This window comes from Gadus chalcogrammus, chromosome 3 (assembly GCF_026213295.1).
Source record: "Gadus chalcogrammus isolate NIFS_2021 chromosome 3, NIFS_Gcha_1.0, whole genome shotgun sequence".
NCBI lineage: Eukaryota > Metazoa > Chordata > Actinopteri > Gadiformes > Gadidae > Gadus > Gadus chalcogrammus.
This window is the reverse complement of record NC_079414.1, coordinates 21094864-21116786: the sequence shown is the minus strand read 5'-3', so window position 1 is coordinate 21116786 and position 21923 is coordinate 21094864. Positions and strand designations below refer to the sequence as shown.

At 46.7% G+C, this 21923-nt stretch overlaps 2 protein-coding genes across 4 annotated transcripts; one reads left to right on the top strand and one right to left on the bottom strand.

Moving 5' to 3' along the window:
- The first annotated feature begins 6179 nt into the window (after window positions 1–6179).
- Window positions 6180–9659, top strand: tmem178a (transmembrane protein 178a). Its single transcript, XM_056587271.1, has 4 exons — window positions 6180–6675; window positions 7392–7505; window positions 8846–8983; window positions 9430–9659. The coding sequence occupies exons 1-4, from the start codon at window positions 6180–6182 to the stop codon at window positions 9657–9659; spliced, it is 978 nt and encodes a 325-aa protein (XP_056443246.1).
- Window positions 9660–10919: 1260 nt separating this feature from the next.
- On the bottom strand, window positions 10920–21491 carry slc8a1a (solute carrier family 8 member 1a). 3 transcript variants are annotated; one of them, XM_056586640.1, is made up of 11 exons: window positions 21320–21491; window positions 19045–20756; window positions 17737–17843; window positions 16748–16768; window positions 15566–15583; window positions 15435–15449; window positions 15094–15165; window positions 14359–14489; window positions 13788–13887; window positions 12743–13030; window positions 10920–12629 (listed from the first exon to the last, which is right to left on the bottom strand). In XM_056586640.1, exons 2-11 carry the CDS (start codon window positions 20649–20651, stop codon window positions 12253–12255), a joined length of 2736 nt encoding a protein of 911 aa, XP_056442615.1. In that variant the 5' UTR covers window positions 20652–20756; window positions 21320–21491; the 3' UTR covers window positions 10920–12252. The 3 variants fall into 3 exon arrangements, with proteins under 3 accessions (XP_056442615.1, XP_056442614.1, XP_056442616.1); XM_056586639.1 differs by having other exon boundaries at window positions 10921–12629; window positions 19045–20698; XM_056586641.1 differs by having other exon boundaries at window positions 10924–12629; window positions 12743–13027; window positions 19045–20698.
- Window positions 21492–21923: the final 432 nt, after the last annotated feature.

The window sequence follows — 21923 nt, the reverse complement described above, 5'->3', positions numbered from 1 at the left end:
ACAGTGAGGGAGATGGAGTCTCCAGTAGGAAGGAGGTCTACAGGGTTGAGGGATGGTGTCTCCAGAAGGGTAGAGGTCTACAGTAAGAAGATATGGTAGAATAGCTCACCACTAGTACAACAGGACCTCCAGGTGATGTTACGTGTAAATAAGATTCACTCACAATGTAACTGTTTTATTCAACCTTTATTAAGCCAGGAAGATCCGATTGAGACACGCGATTTAATGTAAAAAAAAAACAAGTCCACATGATGGAACACATACAATACAAAAAAGAAACGACTACAACACTACCTGAAAGCTACACAAAGGACAAAGGAGAGGAAGGGAGTCCCACCTCCAGGTGATGTTACCTGTAGACTGTAAGCTGTGGTAGAGGGGGGTGGAGCGGAGCCTGCTGGCTCCATCACCATCGCCCACTCTCCGCGGGGCCCCGGCTCTACGGGGGGGCCCATGTGGGAGGTGGGAAGGCTGCAGAGGACAGCGCTAACGAGCGGAGCTAACGAGGTGTGCAGCAGAACAAGGAGCAGCGGACAGGGTGTATAGGCTGCCAGAGTGTAGGCTGCTGTAGCTGAAGAACAAACGCCTGCTTCCTCCAGCACCAGCAGAACGTACAGGGTTCGGTTCAAAGCCTTGTGTCCTTATCTTTGGCTTCCCAAGCGGAATCTGTTCTAAAAAAATATGTCAAATTCCACCAAGTAACAATAAACTATGCCTGCTTCCTTCCTTAGAGGCAGAGGTTGACGTGTAGCTTATCATATCATCATTATGATTATGAACAATAATGCTACTATTCTTATATCCCTATTATGAACAATAATGACATTATACTGATTTCACCATGATGAACATGAATGAAATTATCCTTATATCACTATTATGAACAATAATGACATTAAACTTGCATCACTATTTTGTACAATGATGACATTATACTTGTATCACTAATATGGGAAATAATGACAATATATTTGTGTCGCTATTATGAACAATAATGACATTATACTTGTATCACTGAAATGAACAATAATGACAATATGCTTATACTTATATTAATATCATTATTATGAACAATATGAACAACAAAATCAGTTTACTGCTGTTGAAGATGGAGAGGGGAGAGGAAAGGCGAGGAAAGAGGAGAAGAGAGGCGAGAGGAGAGGTGATGAGAGAGGAGAGGAGATGAGGGAGGAGAGGAGATGAGGGAGGAGAGGAGAGGAGAGGAGAGAGGAGAGGTGATGAGAGAGGAGAGGAGAGGTGGTGAGAGAGGAGAGGTGATGAGAGAGGAGAGGAGACGAGGGAGGAGAGGAGAGGAGAGGTGGTGAGAGAAGAGGAGAGAGGAGAGGAGAGGAGAGAGGAGAGGAGAGCGGAGAGGAGAGGTGGTGAGGGAGGAGAGGAGATGAGGGAGGAGAGGTAGTGAGAGAGGAGAGGAGAGGAGAGAGGAGAGGGGAGAGTAGATGGAGGAGGAGGAGAGAGAGGAGAAATGCCTGTTATGTCACAGTTTTTTTTTAAAGGGCTGCGGTCTCAGTTTGACGTTGTGACTTTGCAGCAGAGAAGAGGTGACAACAATTAACACACACACACACACACACACACACACACACACACACACACACACACACACACACACACACATACACACACTCACACACACACACACACACACACACACACACACACACACACACACACACACACACACACTCGCACGCACGCACGCACGCACGCACGCACGCACGCACGCACATACACACACACACACACACACACACACACACACACACACACACACACACACACACACACACACACACACGTACACACACACACACACACACACACACACACACACACACACACACACACACACACACACACACACACACACACACACACACACACACACACACACACACACACACACACACACACACACACACAGGGAGCCTTTGACCCCTTTGGCCCAGGTTTCCCCTGCTGTTCAACACCAACAGTCTACAAAATAACAAGATCACAGTAATATCTTATTAACAATATCAAAATAATGTAATGATAATATTACTATTATTATTAATAATAATAATAATAATAATAATAATAATAATAATAATGATAATAATAATATAAATAATAATAATATAATAACATGACAAATATAAAGATACATATGAGTCATAATATTTTAATAACAAATAATACGAATGACACCAGATAAACTACTACATTAATGTATCCGTGGTTCAGCTGCATTCGCTGTCTGTACAGCATGCTAATGATAACACACTTAATTATTCATTCTTATTTAAAGGTAAAGAAAACTGAAGCAACACTTAATTTACTGATGTTCACCCTTAACTTACTGTTATTAGCTCTAGGAGAGGAGAGAGGAGAGAGGAGAGAGGAGAGAGGAGAGAGGAGAGAGGAGAGAGGAGAGAGGAGAGGAAAGAGGAGAGATAAGAGGAGAGAGGAGAGAGGAGGGAGGAGAGGAAAGAGGAGAGAGGAGAAGGAAAAGAGGAGAGGAGAGGAGAAGAGAGGAGAGGAGGAGAGGAGAGGAGGGAAGGAGATGGAGGAGAGGAGAGGGGGGGAGAGGAAAGGAAAAATGAGAAGAGGAGAGGGGAAAGAGAAGGGGATGAGAGGAGAGGGGAGGAGAGGAAAGTGGAGAGAGGAGAGGAGAGAAGAAGGGAGGAGAGGAGAGGAGAGAAGAAGGGAGGAGAGGAGAGGGGAGGAGAGAGGAGGGGAGAAGAGAGGAGATGGGAGGGGAGGAGAGGAAAGAGGAGAGAGGGGAGGACTCAAGAGGGGAGGAAAGGGGAGGAGAGGAGAGGAGAGGGGGGAGAGGAAAGAGGACAGAGGAGAGGAGAGGAGAGGGGAGGGGAGGAGTGGAAAGAGGAGAGAGGAGAGGAGAGGAGAGGGGAGGGGAGGAGAGAAGTGAAGGAGAGGGGAGGGGAGGAGAGAGAGGGGAAAGAGGCGAGAGGAGAGAAGAGAGGAGAGGAGGGGGGAGGAGAGGAGGAGAGAGGAGAGAGGAGAAAAAAGAGGAGAGAAGAGAGGAGAGGAGACGGGAAAGAGAATGGGGGGAAGGAGAGGAGAGAGAGGAGAAAGAATTCACACCTGGATTCCGCTTGATGACCTTGAGACACACCCTGGCGCTGGTGGGAAGCAGCACCCTGATATTGATTCGGGGGAGACAGACAGAAAATCAGTCAGCCAGAGACAGACAGACAGTCAGACAGACAGAGACAGAGACAGATAGCAAGATAACGATAACAGATAGTGCGGGAAGACTGGCCTAAGTGGAGTAATAAAATACCAGTGACACAGCGTGTTAGAGGGTCTTTATTTACCATGGGGCGACGGGGGGGGGATGGGCCGATGAGACGAGGTCATTCCTGAGCTGAGCAGCAGGAGGCGCTGTACCTCTGGGGGACAGGAGCGAGGGTGAGCAGTGGCCTGAAGCAGTGGGTAGAGTAGACCTTCGCTGTTAGCCTCCCGCAAAGGTGTCCCCTGCCAGCCTGCTGGTATTAGGCTGACCAGCCCTGGTGTAGCCAATACGATGGCCAATATCCAAAGCAGTCCCCATGAATCAATGGATCAGTTTAGCTGTGGTTCCTTGCGGAAGGGTTTGGGTTGAGGTACGGGTACGTTCCTCAACATGTGGGAAACCGCTTCTGGCTGGGGACAGACTGACAGCAAAATCTGTCTGGGCTGGAGTTAGGGAAAGAGAGCTAGAGAGAGTGTGAGAGAGAGAGAGAGAGAGAGAGAGAGAGAGAGAGAGAGAGAGAGAGAGAGAGAGAGAGAGAGAGAGAGAGAGAGAGAGAGAGAGAGAGAGAGAGAGAGAGAGAGAGAGAGAGAGAGAGATAGAGAGAGAGAGAGAGAGAGAGAGAGAGGGAGAGGGAGAGACAGAAAGAGAGAGAGAGAGAGAGAGAGAGAGAGAGAGAGAGAGAGAGAGAGAGAGAGAGAGAGAGAGAGAGAGGAGAGACAGAAGAGAGAGAGAGAGAGAGAGAGAGAGAGAGAGAGAGAGAGAGAGAGAGAGAGAGAGAGAGAGAGAGAGAGAGAGAGAAATAGATAGTTATAGAAAGGTGGGTGGAGTGATAGATAGATAGATGGATAGATAGATGAATACATAGATAGATAAATAGATAAATTGGGTGGAATGAGAGACAGATTGAATGGTGGGTAGGGTGAGAGGGTGACAGATAGAAAGGTGGATGGAGTGAGAGAGAGTGATAGATAAATAGATAGTTATAGAAAGGTAGGTGGAGTAGATAGAGTTATAGAGAGGTGGGTGGAGTGATAGATAGAAAGGTGGGCGGAGTGTATTCTAGACATTACCATTCCTCTCAGCTCCAGTGTTCCTGGGTATTGAATAATTGATCACAGCGTTAGTGCAGCAGTCAGCAGGGTGAACCATGCTAATGCTATTTAAGGAGCCTGTCTATTCAACTGTTTTCTAAATAAACTCTACAGTAGGCAGCAGCTTGAGCTTCACCCTCTCACCACCACCCTGTGACCACAACCCTCTCACCATCACCACATCACTCTCTGACTCTCACAATCTTAACATCACCCTCACCCTCTCTCCAGCCCCCTTTGACAATGACTCTCTCAACGTCACCCTCTCACCCTTTCACCATCAACCTCTCACCATACATCCTCACAATCACAGTCTCCCCTCTGACCCTAACTCTCTCACTCTTTCTCCCTCTCCCCCTTTCACCCCGACCCTCTCATCAAAACCCTCTCACCCTCTCACCATCACACTTCACAGGGGACTTCTGAAGGGTAGGGGGTAGGGGACCAGGCTAGGGGACTTCTGAAGGGTAGGGGGTAGGGGACCAGGCTAGGGGACTTCTGAAGGGTAGGGGGTAGGGGACCAGGCTAGGGGACTTCTGAAGGGTAGGGGGTAGGGGACAAGGCTAGTGGACTTCTGAAGGGTAGGGGGTAGGGGACAAGGTTAGGGGACTTCTGAAGGGTAGAGGCTTGGGGACCAGGTTAGGGGACTTCTGAAGGGTATGGGGTAGGGGACAAGGTTAGTGGACTTCTGAAGCGTAGAGACCTGGGGACCAGGCTAGGGGACTTCCGAAGGGTAGGGGGTTGGGGACCAAAACCCTGGGCTCCAGTTACAACACAAGCCTCAATTATTCATAAGTTCACAACTGTCATCTCCTCTGCAGGCAGAACGGAGTGAATGACAAGGGAGGCTGAGGGCGATCTCAGAGTGGACGTCTGAGCTTCACCCACACCACCTCAACCCGGGTCCTGTTGATAGGGTTAGGGTTATATTGATCCGGAGTTTGGGCCGTAGTGTTCTGCTGTTAGGGCCCTATGGTTCCACGATTAGGGTTCTGTTGTTCTAGAGTAAGGGTAAACAATATCAGTCCCTTGACATGCCCTTTGACATGGGATCTGTGATTAAGGGTTGGACTAATATAATGGACTATACTCATCTTTATCTGGATTTATAAATTGGTATATATATGTATACCTATATTTATGAGCTATACATACATTTGGAATTATTTATCCATATTTAGATATATTTAGATTTATTGATTTAGATTTATTAGTTATTGATATATATCTTGATTTATGCATATATATATATATATATATATATATATATATATATATATATATATATATATATATATATATGCATAAATCCTAATTTATCTTTATCTCTTTTTATATATCTCTATTTATGTAATAACATTTATATGTCTGTAATATAAATCAATTTTTATATATTTAAATATTTATATATTTAAATATATTTATTAATATATGCATTTATTAATATAAACGTATTCATATATATTCATGAGTTATAGATATATGTATATTTTAGTTTTAGATATCTCTATCAACTTTTAACAGTATTTAGTGTCTTCCGTACATATAGAGAGAAAAGAGGAGCAAAGAGGAGAGGAGAGGAGAGGAGAGGAGAGGAGAGGAGAGGAGAGGAGAGGAGAGGAGAGGAGAGGTGAGAGGAGCGCTTGGTTTCCAGTCTCCTTGTGCCCTGACGCAGTTGACAGGAGCTAATGAGCGGTGCTGAGGAGGAGGAGGGGGTGCAAGCCGAGGTAAAGCCTGAGATCAGCAGAGCGGGCGGGTGGGGGTGCTGCTCATAGCCTTCCCTCCGCTGATCGGCAGTATAGCGGCTGGAGGAACCGGAGGAGCATGAGGACATGATGAGCCGCGGAGAGCCCATGGCGGGCGGCCAGAGCGACCACCCCAAAACCCGGGGAGAGGTCTCTGCCAAGCCCGGAGGAGAGGTCTCCGCCAAGCGGTGGGCAGCGGTGACGGCGAGCGGCCTCGCCATCAGCGTCGTATCGCTCCTCTTACTGGTCACTGCGATCTTCACCGACCACTGGTACGAGACGGACACGCGCCGGCATAAGGTGAACTGCGACAAACACTCGGACTACAATGACCAGAAGAACCGTGATATGCCCATCTACCACCTGCCGCTGCAGGACAACCACCGGCGAGACGTGGCGCTCATGAAGCCGATCCATGTCGGCAGTCGCGAGGAGGAGCTGCTGGAGAACTGGCGCGCTATCCTGGGGATGGGCATCCTCGAGACGGAGTGCGGCCGCCCGCTGTTCTCCACCTTCTCCGGCCTGTGGAGGAAGTGCTACTTCCATGGCCTGGACGCGGACATTGATAAGCTCATCCGCAAAGGTAATGCATCACCTATCTTTAAACCCTAACTATATATCTTACAGTTAATCATATAATAACAATATTCTCATTATCATAATATTGTGTTATGTTATGATAATAACATCGAACTTCGAAATACTGGTTCTATTGGGAGCTTCCCAGTACAACCACTGTCTTCTACTGATTCTACTGGGAGCTTCCCAATAGTGGGAGCTTATAGAACCAAAGTCTGGTTCTACTGGGAACTGCCTACAACCACCATCTGCTGCTGGTTCTACTTGGAGCTTTCCAGTACAACCACAGTCTACTACAGTAGAACCAGAAGCAGATTGGGATGTAGAACCACAGTCTTTTACTGGTTCTACTGGGTGCTGCCTTTACTACAACCACAGTCTTTTACTGGTTCTACTGGGTGCTGTCTTTTCTACAACCACAGTCTTTTACTGGTTCTACTGGGTGCTGCCTTTACTACAACCAAAGTATTTTACTGGTTCTACTGGGTGCTGCGGCTGCCTTTACTACAACCACAGTCTTTTACTGGTTCTACTGGGTGCTGCCTTTACTACAAACACAGTCTGCTACTGGTTCTACTGGAAGCAACCTGGTAAAACTACAGTCTGCTACTGGTCAACTTGGAGCTGCCCAGTAAAACCAGTCTGAGGATACAGTGGATGAGGTTAATGTTAGATCAAGCCAAGTAGATCTTGGTGATCATGTGACCATGTCTTCCTCAGGTATTGCAGATCGCTGTTCTGCCATCAAGTATCATTTCTCTCAACCAATCAGGCTGAGGAACATCCCCCTTAACCTGACCAGAACAATCCAACAGGATGAGTGGCACCTGCTGCGTGAGTACACTAACTAACTTGTGAACTATCTAGTTCAGCAGACAACCAGCTAGCTAACTAACAAACTACTCAACTAGCTAACTAACTAACTAGTTAACCTACTACTCACAAAAAACAAGCTAACTGACTAGCTAGTCACAAATTAACAAAATCAATAATTAACTAACCAACTCTCTGCTGTGTAAGTGCACTAACTCCCTAACCAACACATTTTTGAAAAAAGAGTGAGCACCTAACTAATTTGCATACTATCTACCTCATTTACTGTTGAGTGAGTACAAAAGACTGACATCGTTCCACAGTCCTTACATAGTACTTTTCAGTAGTATCATATTATTAATAGTCGTTTTTATCGTTTAAGCGTCTTTGAATACTTTGAAAAGCGCTATAAAAAACGGATCAATTATTATTATTGTTATTTAAGGTTTAGCTATGTTTTCTGTGGCAGGTTGTCACGGTAGCAAGCTCTAGGAAATGTCTGTAAGAAAGAAGAGCAGTTGTCATGGTAACAGTTCGACATATTATTGTTCTGTGTTTAAATCTGGATGCATGTGTGTGTGCTTGCGTGTGTGTCCTTTTGTGTGCTTGTACATGCCTGTGTATATATGTGTGTGGTTGATTTTGTTTTATGTGTGTGTGTTTTTCTATGTGTGTACATCTATGTGTGTGTGTGTGTGTGTGTGTGTGTGTGTGTGTGTGTGTGTGTGTGTGTGTGTGTGTGTGTGTGTGTGTGTGTGTGTGTGTGTGTGCGCGCGTGCGTGCATATGTGTGTGTGCCTGTGTGAGTGTGTGTGTGTGTGTGTGTCTGAGTGTGCGCGTGTTTGTGTGTGTGTGTGTGTTTGTGCGTCTGTGTGTGCCTGTGTGAGTGTGTGTGTTTATGTGTGCGTGTGTCTGCCTGTGCGTGCACGTGTGTGTGTGTCTCTGAATGTGTGTGTGTCTGTGTTCGTGCACGTGTGCCTGTCTGTGCGTGTTTGTTTATGCGTGCGTGTGTCTGCCTGTGCTTGCATGTGTGTTTGTGTTTGTGTGTGTGTGTGTTTGCCTGTGCGTGTGTGTGTGTGTGTGTGTGTGTGTGTGTGTGTGTGTGTGTGTGTGTGCATGCATGCGTGTGTGTGTGTGTGTGTGTGTGTGTGTGTGTGTGTGTGTGCACGTGTGTGTCTGTGTGTGTGTGCATGCATGCGTGTGTGCGTGTGTGTGTGTGTGTGTGTGTGTGTGTGTGTGTGTGTGTGTGTGTGTGTGTGTGTGTGTGTGTGTGTGTGTGTGTGTGTGCGTGCGTGCGTGCGTGCGTGCGTGCGTGCGTGCGTGCGTGCGTGCGTGCGTGCGTGTGTGTGTGTGTGTGTGCAGACCTGAGGCGCATCACAGCAGGGTTCCTGGGCATGGCTGCAGCGGTCCTGCTGTGTGGGATCATCGTGGCGTCGGTCAGCTTCTACTGGGAGGAGAGACTCACCCTGCATGTGTCGGGTCTCCTGTTCCTCATGGCTGGTAACATAGAATACATACAGATATAGACATACTGTGCATACCTACACACACTTATAATATATACATACACACACTTATAATATATACATACACACACATAATATACAGTATATTCATATTCATATTCATATACACACATATTATACATAGATGCACTCAGATATATGTATACATACACAAATGATGCATAGATACGCCCACCCGTAATATATGCATATATACACACAAATATGAACATAGATGTACAAATGTATACTGTACGTAAATATGCACAAACACACACATTCTACATAAAAAAAACCATCTTTATATATATGCATGGATATATATATATTTATCTACATATAGATGAGATCTATTAACATAGATCTGTGTGTCTGTGTGTGTGTAGCAGTAAGCCAAACTGTATTTGTGTTGCTAACCAGTGAGTGTATCTCCACACCCAGGTATCTTCTGCACCATCTCTCTGTGCACGTATGCGGCCAGCGTGACCTACGACCTCTCCCGGACCCCGCCCTTCATCTATGGCCTGCCGGGCGACGTGGATCACGGCTACGGCTGGTCCGTGTGCCTGGCCTGGGCCAGCCTGGCCCTCAGCACCACCGCGGGCTGCATCTGCACCGCCTCCCCCCTCCTCTCCCGCCCCCCCAAGACCTCCCGCACCTCCTCTGTCTGAGGGGGCGCAGCCTCCACCCCGACGCTCAGCCAACACGCACCTGACCTGCAGCCAACCTGCAGCTGACCTGCAGCTCACCTGCAACTAACCTGACCCTCATCCTCAGCCAACCTGCAATTAACCGGGAGCTAGGCCGCAACTAACCTGCAGCTAACCTGCAGCTAACCTCACCCTCACCCTCAGCCAACCTGCAACCGACCTGCAGCTAACCTGGAGCTAACCTGCAACTAACCCTCTGCCAGCCTGCAACTAACCTGCAGCCAACATGTAACTAACATGAAACTAACCCTCAGCCAATCTGCAGCTCATCTGCAATTAACCTGAATCCAAACCATCAGACAGCCTGCAACTAACCTACAGCCAATCTGCAACTAGGGTTAGGGTCAACTCAGTCAACCTGTAAATAACCTGCAGCTAACCTCTTAGCCAACCTGCAACTAACCAGAAACCAACCTGAAACCTACCCTCAGCCAACCTGCAACTAACAAGCAACTAAACTGAAACTAACTCTCAGCCAATCTGCAGCTAACCTGCAACTAACCTGCAGCTAACCTGAAACCACCCTGCAACTCACCTGCAACTAACCTGCAGCCAAACTGCAACTAACCAGCAACTAGACTGAAACTAACCCTCAGCCAATCTGCAGCTAACCTGAAACCACCCTGCCCACTAACCTGTAGCTAACCTGCAACTAACCTGCAACTAAAATGCAACTAAACTGCAACTAACCTGAAACCAACCTGCAACCATCCTGCAACTAACCTGCAACTATCCCGCAGCAAACCTGCGACCAACCTGCAACTAACCTGGAAATAACCTGCAGCCAACCAGCAACTAACCTGGAAATAACCTTGAACTAACCTGCAGCCAACCTGCAACCAACCTGCAACTAACCTTCAGCTAACCAGAAACCAACCTGGTTGCAGGTTACAGGCTGTCTAAAGGTTGGTAAAAGGTTGGTTACAGGTTGGCTGCAGGTTGGTTAAAGGTTAGTTGCAGGTTAGTTGCAGGTTCAGAGTTGCATACTAGCAGTCTGAATGCAACAAGCATGGAAGGACGGATTTCTGGAATCTGACTGTTAACCGAGAGGATGAACGGTTCATCCATCCGGCTGTGGTTCTCAAGGACCCAAACACTACTGGTTTCCTGAAGCCAGTGTTCTCCTGTCCAACGGTGGTTCTGAAGGACCTAAACTTCACTGGTTTCCTGAAGCCAGTGTTCTCCTGTCCAACGGTGGTTCTGAAGGACCTAAACTTCACTGGTTTCCTGAAGCCAGTGTTCTCGTGTCCAACGGTGGTTCTAAACACTACAAACTACTCCCTTCATCTTCAACACTCTGACCTAGCTTCCAATCTCGGTGGAAGATGAACATTTGAAAAGAGTTGAGAGAAGGTGAGGCTTTCTTAGTCTTCAAACGTCTAATGTTTCAGGACTCAGATATTTACAATGGATGATGCAAAATATTGGATGAGACCAGACCTTCTCAGATAATAGTGTGACAATTAATGATGATATGTCTGATACTAGCCTGACAATGCTACATGCTAGATTGACAGAGCTACATGCTGGTTTAATAAAGCTACATGCTAGCATGACCAAGCTACATGCTAACTTGATAGGAATACATGCTAACTTGACACGACTTCATGCTACTTATTGGACGTGTGTTGTGTACGATTGATATACTGTGTTCAGAGTTGGCTGGGTTCCAGGCGAATATGGATTTATTACAATTACATTTTTACTATTAGAAAGAATATATATATAATGACCCAATCATAGCCTATTCTATACAAATGGATTTCACTCGGACCAGAATAATGGATTGATAATGAATTATATTAGTCTGTTTAATGACATTATAGATTTGACGTTCCTTTTGTCCAAAGGGCTATACAACTTTCAATAGTCTTTAAATAAATCCAAATTTGTGTTGAATATAAAGGTGTACTGTACAGGATTAATTTTGATGTAAACTGATGATGCGTAACTTCTGGCCCATCCCCTTCACTGTTTGCTGTTTTAACCAAACACCACAGAAGTAATTCAATAAAAAGTATTTAAAATGCCTGGGAAAGTTTGACACAATTGTTGTGCTTTATACTATTAGAATGCTTAATAGAATCTAATTTCAGTTTAATGGTACAGGTTTATTAAATTTAAAATGTAGTAAACAAAGTGAAAGTGACGCAGGATCAATTTTAAAAACAGCTTGGGGGAGAGAGAGAGAGAGCACGAGAGGGAGAAAGAGAGAGAGAGAGAGAGAGAGAGAGAGAGAGAGAGAGAGAGAGAGAGAGAGAGAGAGAGAGAGAGAGAGAGAGAGAGAGAGAGAGAGAGAGAGAGAGAGAGAGAGCGAGAGCACAAGAGAAAGGGAGGAACACAGGAGCTGTGTCTGCAGGGTAGCCTTAGGAATCAACAAACATGTTTTTGAAACACACAAGGTTATTCTATTTTTTATTTCCCCCCTGGGCTCAGTGCAGTGTCTATATGAGTGGCACAAGTTACAATGAAACATCCCGTAAGCCTGCAAGTCACAAACCGCTAGATGTCCAGGTGTACCAGTGCTTCTAGAACCGGTAGAACCTGTCCCAGGTTAGAAGGCCTGGATGTGGCAGTAGGCCTCCAGAGACGACAGCACGATGTACACCAGCCAGAGGCTGAAGAACAGACAGCTGGTCAGCACCTTGGGGCCCCGGGGGCCTCCCAGCTCCCCCCCGATGGACGCCCGCCGCCGGAACATCAGCACGGCCACGCACACCAGCGCAAACACCGTGAAGAGGGTCACGGAGAAGGCCAGGGTCCCGGGGTCCACCCGGAACCAGTCCCCCCTGGCCTGGTGGTACACGGCCGCGATGGACCACGCCACGCCGATCCCCAGGAACACGTTGACGGCGTTGCTGCCCGTCACGTTGCCGATGGACGCGTCCGCATACTGGTCCTGGATGGCGGCCAACTTACTGGCAAACGTGTCTGATGGACGCAGAGATGTAGAGATATATTTATAGACATATACTGGTCCTGAGTGGCTGATATGTAGTGGGCTCTAGATGAGACAGATATGTATCTAGAGATAGTGCATGTACCTGGTACGGACGTCCCTAGGGCTACAAACACCACGGCGGTCACAGAGTCCTTGAGTCCGACCGTGCAGCCGAAGTGGGAGGCGAGGTCACCGATGAAGGCCGTCAGCAGGCCGATGCCGGAGATGGACACCACGAAGCAGGCCCAGCCGTTACAGTAGTCGGTTGGGGGCACGAGAGCAAACAGCAGCTTCCAGAAGACCGTCAGGAAGTGCATGACGTAATCAAAGCAGGAAGGGAGACGTTTCTCCCCCTGCCCGTCCTGCTCCTCCTCGTTGTCATCGTCATCTACTTGGAGACAGACAAGAACAACTTAACCATGTCTGGTAGAGTCTAGCAGAGTCCACCTTCGGGAATCGTTCGCCGTCGTCTCACAGCGATTAACCTCCAGGAACAACGAGCAATACCTCTGGGGACAACAGATATCCAGGCCAAGACTTCCTCTTAAGTGCACCGGTCGTTGTTTAAAGTCCGGTTAGCAACTTGAGAGGCAAGAATGCCGTTAGTTGATAGACGATGCCTACGACCCGACTGTCTGCTTACACTACAACGGCTTGTTTCAGCTAGTTAGATGCGATAGTCAAAGGGTTTCAAGGTTGTTGCTCTCCACACGGACTCTTTACCTGCAAGCAACCAAGCCCCCGCTCAAATGGACTGGTCAATGTATAAACTCCATGGTCTATCAACGGACTACAAACTGAAACAAGAAAGCTTCAAATACCAAAATCTTGTCCCATTGCCTAAAGATTCTGCATTTATTTGCAGATAAATGTTTATGGAGACTAAGTAAAGTCTAGTGGAATCCATTAGAGCGGTAGAGACTAGTACAGTTCAGTAGAGTCTTGTATGTTCTAGTAAGGGTAGTAGAGAGGATTTAGGCCCAATCCCATTTCTACCCCATACCCCTTCCCCATACCCCTCCCCCTTGTTTTGAAGGGGTAAGGGGAAGGGGTAAGGGCCTTGGGCCTTGGTCATGTTGGGGGAGTAGAGGGGTATGTAGTAATGTTGGGGTATTAAAGGGTATAGAGTGATGTCCGGGTGGTCTCACCGGGGTTGACAGTAATGGCGTCCCTAAACTGTTCCCTCCAGCTGTTGGTCCCAATCACCAGAGCCAGGTTGGTCTTCTTCACCAGCTTGTCCACCAGGTTCTGGAGGAGAGGAAACCTGGTGGTAATCTCCAGCTCTAACTCCCTCCTCTAGATCAAACTCACTCCTCTATCTCTCCCTCGACGACACTCTAGCTCTTACTCACTAATCTATCTCTGACTCAGTCCTCTAGCTCTAAGGCCCAATCCCATTTCTACCCCTTACCCCTTCCCCTTACCCCTCCCCCTTGTTTTGAAGGGGCAAGGGGTAGGGGTAAGGGGTAGAAATGGGATTGGGCTTAACTCACTCTAGCTCTAACTCAGTCCTCTAGCTCTAACTCAGTCCTCTAGCTCTCACTCACTCCTCTAGATGTAACTCACTCCACTATCTCTAACCCATTCTTCTAGCTCTTACTCTCTCCTCTACCTCAAACTCAACTCAACTCCTCTCCCATCGACAGGATGTTTCACATTGACAAGAGGAAGCCACAACAGGCAGTAGGGCAGCCACCACAACCGGCAGTAGAAGCTCACCTTGAACTCATAAGACTCCTCTATGACGACCTCCAGCCGGGCGTGCTCCCCCAGACGGGGTCGGCCCAGCGCAGCGACACGCCGCTCCGCCTCCTCCCTCTTAGAGACACTCTCCTCCTTCCCAGCCCCCTCTGAGGAGGAGAGAGGAGAACATCAACTACTGGACGGTCCCTCCCTGTGAACGCTACGGAGGGACAGACAGAACGCTCCACAGAGAGACGTACAGACCGAATGGTTAAATGATGGACAACAGAAACCTCTGATTTGTTTCTAAAGGTGTTATTAAGGGTTATCTATGTGTGCATTAAGCATCATGTACGAATGGTGTTATTAATGGTTATCAATGTGTGTGCATTAAGCATAATGTAATAATTTTGTTAAGCTGTGTGGTAAGCATCATGTACTAGTGATGCAATGATGCCTTCATATTTGGAGTTGGTATGTTCTTACCATGTTCACAGACAGACAGACAAACATACAGACAGACAGATAGACAGACAGACAGACAGACAGACAGACAGACAGACAGACAGACAGACGGACAGACGGACAGACGGACAGGCGGACGGACAGACGGACAGACGGACAGACGGACAGACGGACAGACGGACAGACGGACAGACGGACAGACAGACAGACAGACAGACAGACAGACAGACAGACAGACAGACGGACAGACATACAGACGGACGGACGGACGGACGGACGGACGGACGGACAGACGGACAGACAGACCTGTGATGTTGACAACCGAGTGCTGGAGGTCACGACCCTCGCGCCCCTGAACCTTCCTGTAGACCTCCCCTCCTGTCACAAAGAACCGGTCAGTACTGACACCGTACCACCATAGCTCTGACACTGTGGTACTGATGGGTGATGGATGGATGATTTATTAATGATGGTTGAAGGATGAATGGGTGAAGGGTGGATGGATGACGGGTGATGGATGGATGATTTATTAATGATGGTTGAAGGATGAATGGGTGAAGGGTGGATGGATGACGGAGGGCCTACTGACTGCCTGCGCAGGGCCGTGTGACCAGGGCAGCCCTTCAGTTAGAACAGAACAGACTTACCATAACGCCTTTTATCTAGTGGAATAAACACATGGAATAAATATTAATACTTTTAATTGGCTTCAGATTATTATTATATTGGCTTCAAAATATTACTAAATCTTAAACATGAAATGATCTCCCACACATACCTGTCTTAATGAATCCACCTACAGATCAAGTGAATAAACAGATTCCATTATAAGATGATAATATTTAAACCTAGCAATATTCAGATGCATATTTATGCATGATATATTTGCAGATGATCATATGTTAATGTAATATTCACATGATCATATTTAAACATAAGATTAAAAAAATGATAATTTTTAAACTTACTACTTAAACATGATCATATAATATTTAAACTTGATAATAATTACACATCATTTTTAAAGATGATAATATTCAAATATATTTAAACATGATACAATTCAACCATGATAATATTAACCATGTTGATATTTGAAAATGATAACATTTAGAAGGATATTATTCAACCATAGTATTTAAACATAACTATGATAATATTTGAACATGATACTATTCAAACATATTTAAACATGATAATACATAACCGTGATAATATTTAACCATGATTACATTTAAACATGGTCATATCATTACATGGTAACATTGAAACAAGATACAATTTAACCATAATGTTTACAAATAGTAATATTCAACTTGATGATATTTACACATGATAGTATTTACACATACCCATGTTAACAAATGATAGTATACACACAATATCTATACATGCTCATATTTACAAATGATGATATTTCCACATGGTTATATTTACATAATGATAATATTTAGATAATGATCATATTTACACATGATCATATTTAAACATGACAATATTTACATATGATAATATGCACACATGATCGTATTTACCCATGATAATTAACACATGATAGTATTTACACATGATCATTTACACTTGATCATGTTAACACATGATAGTATACTATTTACACATGATCATTTACACACGATCATACTAACGCATAATTGTATTTACACATGATCATTTACACTTGATGACATTACCGCATGATAGTATCAATGATCATATTTGAACGCATATGATAATATACCAATGGTGCATGTGAGTGTATATGTGTGTGTGTGTGTGTGTGTGTGTGTGTGTGTGTGTGTGTGTGTGCGCGCGTGTGTGTGTGTGTGTGTGTGTGTGTGTGTGTGTGTGTGTGTGTGTGTGTGTGTGTGTGTGTGTGTGTGTGTGTGTGTGTGTGTGTGTGTGTGTGTGTGTGTGTGTGTGTGTGTGTGTGTGTGTGTGTGAGAGAGTGTCGTCATCTTACCAGCTTCCTGTAGCAGGACAGCTGAAGGGGGAAGCATACAGAGGAGGGGAGAAAGGGGAAAGACGTTGGAACTTTATTCTGCTTTAAGGACAACATTCCTGGCCTGGACACGCTTACATCCCAGCTTAAAAAGGTAATCTAATGTTAAATAAAGTACATATTATCTTAAAGAAAATAGATCTAATGTTAAAGAAAATGTATCTAATGTTAAATAAATGCAACTAATGTTAAATAAAATATATATAATGTTAAAAAAAAACACATCTAAATCAAATACTTGTCATGTTAAATAAATACATCAGATGCTAAATTAGGTAAATCTAATGTTGAATAAAATATATACAATGTACTAAATAAGGTATACCTAATGTAAAATGAGGTACACCTCATTGTGTTTACAAGCAGTTCAACAGACAGTTAGGGGGTTAGGAGTTAGGGATGTTTGGGGAAAGAACTAAGGGTAAGGGTAAGGGACGTTAGGGGTTAGGATTAAGGGGAGTTAGGGGTTAGGAGTTAGGGTTTAGGAGTAACAGGGTTAGGAGTAAAGCAAAGTTAGGGGTTAGGAGTTAGGGGCTAGGAGTAACGTGACGTTAGGGGCTAGGAATAAGGGGGTTAGGATTCAGGAGTTAGGGACGTTAGGGGTTAGGGTTTTGGGAAGTTAGTGGTTAGGAGTTAGGGGTTAGCACTCAGGGGTTAAGGGGTTAGGAGTTAGGGAAGGTGAAATGACAGAGGTCATGTTGAACTGACTACCGTCGGCTCCTGTTCCACTCCGGCGGCTCTACGTCTGCTCTGCGTTCGCTTCCCCGTCTACAATAGTGAACAAACCTTCGTCCTGCAGACACACCCCTAAACACACCTTAAATATGTTAACGATATGTATTAAAACACACATCTAAACACGTTAAACACACGTTAAAACACAGTAAACACGTGTTAAATCACATTGACCATGTTAGACGTGAAATATTGTGGGGGGGGGGGCACCCCACCTTTCCTGCCACTCATCTCCAGGAGGCGTGGCTCCCCAATCTCCAGGAATAAGTTCTTGTTTTTCTCATACTCTTCATCATCAACAATATTGATTTGAATGTTTTTTCTGAAACACAAAGAAAGGACAGTTTGCAGCAGAGAGACATGCTAGGCAGATAGCTAACATTGTCATAATCCTAGCCCTGTCATGACCGTAACTCTATAACCTATCCCCCCCAACACTAACCCTTAAATAACCCTAACTTAATAACCCTATTCCTCCAACTCTATGACCCTATCCCCCCAACACAAACCCTCTCATAACGCTAACTCTATAACCCTATCCCCCCAACACTAACCCCTTAATAACCCTCAAATAAATTTGTCATAACCCTAACCTGGTAATTTACCCTAACTCTATAACCCTAATCCCCCTAACACTAACCCTTTAATAACCCTAAGCTAACTTTGTCATAACCCCAACCTGGTAATGTGTTAATACAGTAGCAGTATTAGTGGGTTCATTGATGTGTGTTAATACTGTAGAAGTATTAGGGGGTACATTGTCTGGGGTGTGCATTCTGCAGCAGTATAAGTGGGTACATAAGTGTGTGTTAATATGGTAGCTGTATTAGTTGTTACATCAATGTGTGTTAATACTGTAGCAGTCTTAGTGGGTACATTAGTGTGTGTTAATACTGTAGCAATCTTAGTGGGTACATAAGTGTGTGTTAATACTGTGGCAGTCTTAGTGGGTAAATAAGTGTGTGTTAATACTGTAGCAGTATTAGTGGGTTCATTGTCTTGGGTGTGAACTCTGCAGCAGTATAAGTGGGTACATGTTTCTACTATATTTGGTTGTGAGGACCTGGCGTCTGCCGTTTCTCAGTTCAACACCTTAACCGTTATCTGGACACTACTCTCACTGCGCGCAACTATCCGTTTCATCATGCAGTGCACATAAGTGTGTGCATCTGGTGTGTGTGTGTGTGCGTGTGTGTGTGTGTGTGTGTGTGTGTGTGTGTGTGTGTGTGTGTGTGTGTGTGTGTGTTGTCGGGTGTGTGTGTGTGTGTATAGGTGTGATTGTTTGTCTGGTGTGTGTATACATGTGTGTGTGTGTGTGTCAGTTGTGTGTGTATACATGTGTGTGTATATGTGTCTGGTGTGTGTCTGGTGTGTGTGTGTGCGTGTGTACGTGGGTGTCTGGCGTGGGTGTGTATACGTGGGTGTGCATAAGGTAGTATCCTGCATGTTCGGAGGTGTGAGTACGGTATATGTGGCCTTAAGACGCTAGAATGATGGCCGTCTTGGTTATCATACAAACGTACACAATCTGGTCGTCGTCGAACTCCAGGACGCCGTGGGTGTCCTCGAAGTCCTCTCCTCCCCCCCGGGCCGTCCCCTCCAGGGTCTTGTAGGGCAGCGCCACCACGCCGCGGGCTCCACCCGTCCGGACCACCTTGACCTCCAGCAGGCCCACGCTCTCGCTGACCGTGACCACGGGGTCCTGGAAAGTGAAGACCCCGGCGTGGTCGTCGTCCAGGATGGTGACGGCGGCGGAGCAGGGCAGGCCCAGGCCGGACCCCTGGGGGTCGCAGCTCTCCCCCGTCACCCTCACGTTGCTCAGGTGCACCAGGAAGTGCTCCTCCTCCTCAAACACGTCGTCGTCGACGATGTCCACGGGGATCTCCTTCTCCGTCTCGCCGGGGCGGAAGGAGACGGTCCCTTCGGTGAAGCGGTAGTCGGCGCCGGCCTTGGCCGTGCCGTCTTCGGTGCGGTAGTCCACCGACACGCCGTGGTCCGGCTGGCCCCCGCGCCTCACCACCCGCAGCGTCACCGCGCGGCAGCTCTCCACGCACTGGTAGCTCTCCGGCTCAAAGAAGATCTTGGAGGTCGTCGGGGAGGAGTTGCTGTGATGGACGACTCTCTTGGCTTGGTCGTGCTTCTTCAAAACGTTCGCCGGCGCCCCCGTGGCCACCCGGGCGCCGTGGCAGCTGTAAACGGCGCAACTTCTCTCCTCCTCATTCTTCTCCCCCCGGAGCTCCTCTACGCGGGGCATGGCCATCTGTACGTCCATCTCCAGATCCGCCTTGGACAGGTGCTCCGGCTCTCCCTCCGTCTCAATGATCATCCCTTTGTGCTTGCCGGCTCTGTAGCGCTTGTGCATGTATTTGTAGAAGAGCAGCCTGCGGTCGGCGACGTAGGCGAAACCGACGCAGACGGGGAAAAAGCAAAGGGTGACCAGGCCCTCCCACACCTCCACGATCCCCGGGGAGATCACGGCCAGGATGAGGTACAGCCAGGTGTAGGCGAAGATGCTCCAGGCCGCGGTCACGAAGAACACGCGGAGGTGCTTGACCTTGCGGTGCTCTCCGTCCGGGATGACGGAGACACAGAGGCCGATGATGACAAACATGTTGAAGGCGGCGCTGCCCACGATGGTGTTGGGGCCCAGCTGGCCGGCGTTAAAGTTGTGCCCACAAACCTCCACCACAGACAGCAGGATCTCCGGGGCGGAGGAGCCCAGAGCCATGAGGGTGAGGTTAGAGACCGTCTCGTTCCAGACGCGTACCGTGGTGACCATCTTCTCTCCGTTGGCTTGCTTGATGGTGACCTGCCTCTCCTGGGAAGTGATGACCTCGATGGACGCCATGAAGCGGTCTGCGATGATGGACACCCCCAAGAACATGTACATCATGCCCAGGAAGTAGATGGTGGCTCTGGCGAGCTTCTCACCCAATGGGGGGTCCAAGGGAAGCCAAACAGGAAGGATGACTCCTGGCAGACAGTCTGTGTTTCCTCCACACTTGGTGCTGTTGGTGTTGGAGCTGTTGGTGACGGAGATCATTGCAGAGGAGGCTGCTAATGAAGCAGGGACGAAGAGGAGGAAGACAGTACAGGAAAGAAAGAGGGATGGTGTTCCAACTTCCCCCATGCCGACGCTGCTGGCTGCAGACCAAGTAGATGGTGATAGAAATCCTCCTGGAACGATAACCAGTGTAGAAGAAGACAGTCTTTAAATGTTGCTGGTGTGGTATATCTAGAGGTATTCATAAAAGGAAGTCAGCATCAACTCATTCTAGGCAAATATGGATATTTAAAAGTTAAAACACATTCAAATGTTGTCATTTCAATGTATATTTGGACTGTCTTCTATTACACCGATACAGTTATAGAAGATAAATAATTAAATACTTTTACATTTATCCTGAGGAAATTCATGTTTTCCAGTAGCATCAGACAACAAAAGATGAGAAAGACAAATAAGCATTTTGGGTCTTCAGCTGTAAGGAATCTACCATTCTATCACCTGAATATGAACAGTGGCTTGATATCATATGAATATAATGGAGAAAAATACTCGTAAAAAATCATTATAGAGGCATTTATGAACACAATTTGGCAATTGTAGACAGTTGATGACGAAAAAAAGCTCTCTGGAAATCTAAATCTGCAGCACTCCCAAAATAATATTGTAGACAAATTGATTTGTACAGAGTGGAAATAGAAAAGTCTTTGTCGGTGCACTATAAGTTTGGGGGCCTGTACTTCTTTCGGAGAAACGTTAACATTGACGTGAGCAAGCGAAGAAGGGGAGCCTACCTGGATGTCAGAGAGAAGAGGAGATGCAGGAGGTGGTATGAAGTACTTGGGGAATAAGGTATCTAGAAGAAAACTGTACAGACAAAGGTTCTCCTGGTCAGCTGGGGCTGAAAAGGCTGTACTGACCTAGCGCTATCCAACTGCTCTCAGGAGGAAGAGGAGCAGGGGGAGGACGTGGAGGAGGAGGAGGAGGAGGAAGAGGAGCAGGGGGAGGAGGTGGAGGAGGAGGTGCAAGGAGAGGTGGGGAACTCTGTTTGATAAGGACTCTAAATTTAACATAACTAGTCTGAAAATACTTTGCCTTATCTCTAATGCAGTCCCAGCCGGAGCAGTCCCCGACCGTACAAGGAGCAGAGGAGAAACACACACACACACACACACACACACACACACACACACACACACACACACACACACACACACACACACACACACACACACACACACACACACACACACACACACACACACACACACACACACACACTGGAACAACAGGAGTAATGTCAGAACTCGGCACCTCCCCCTCTCCTACTGTAGGTGAATTAAACCCTACCCTGATGAGCGGCTGGAGTACATGCTGTGACACCTCACAAGCCGATAC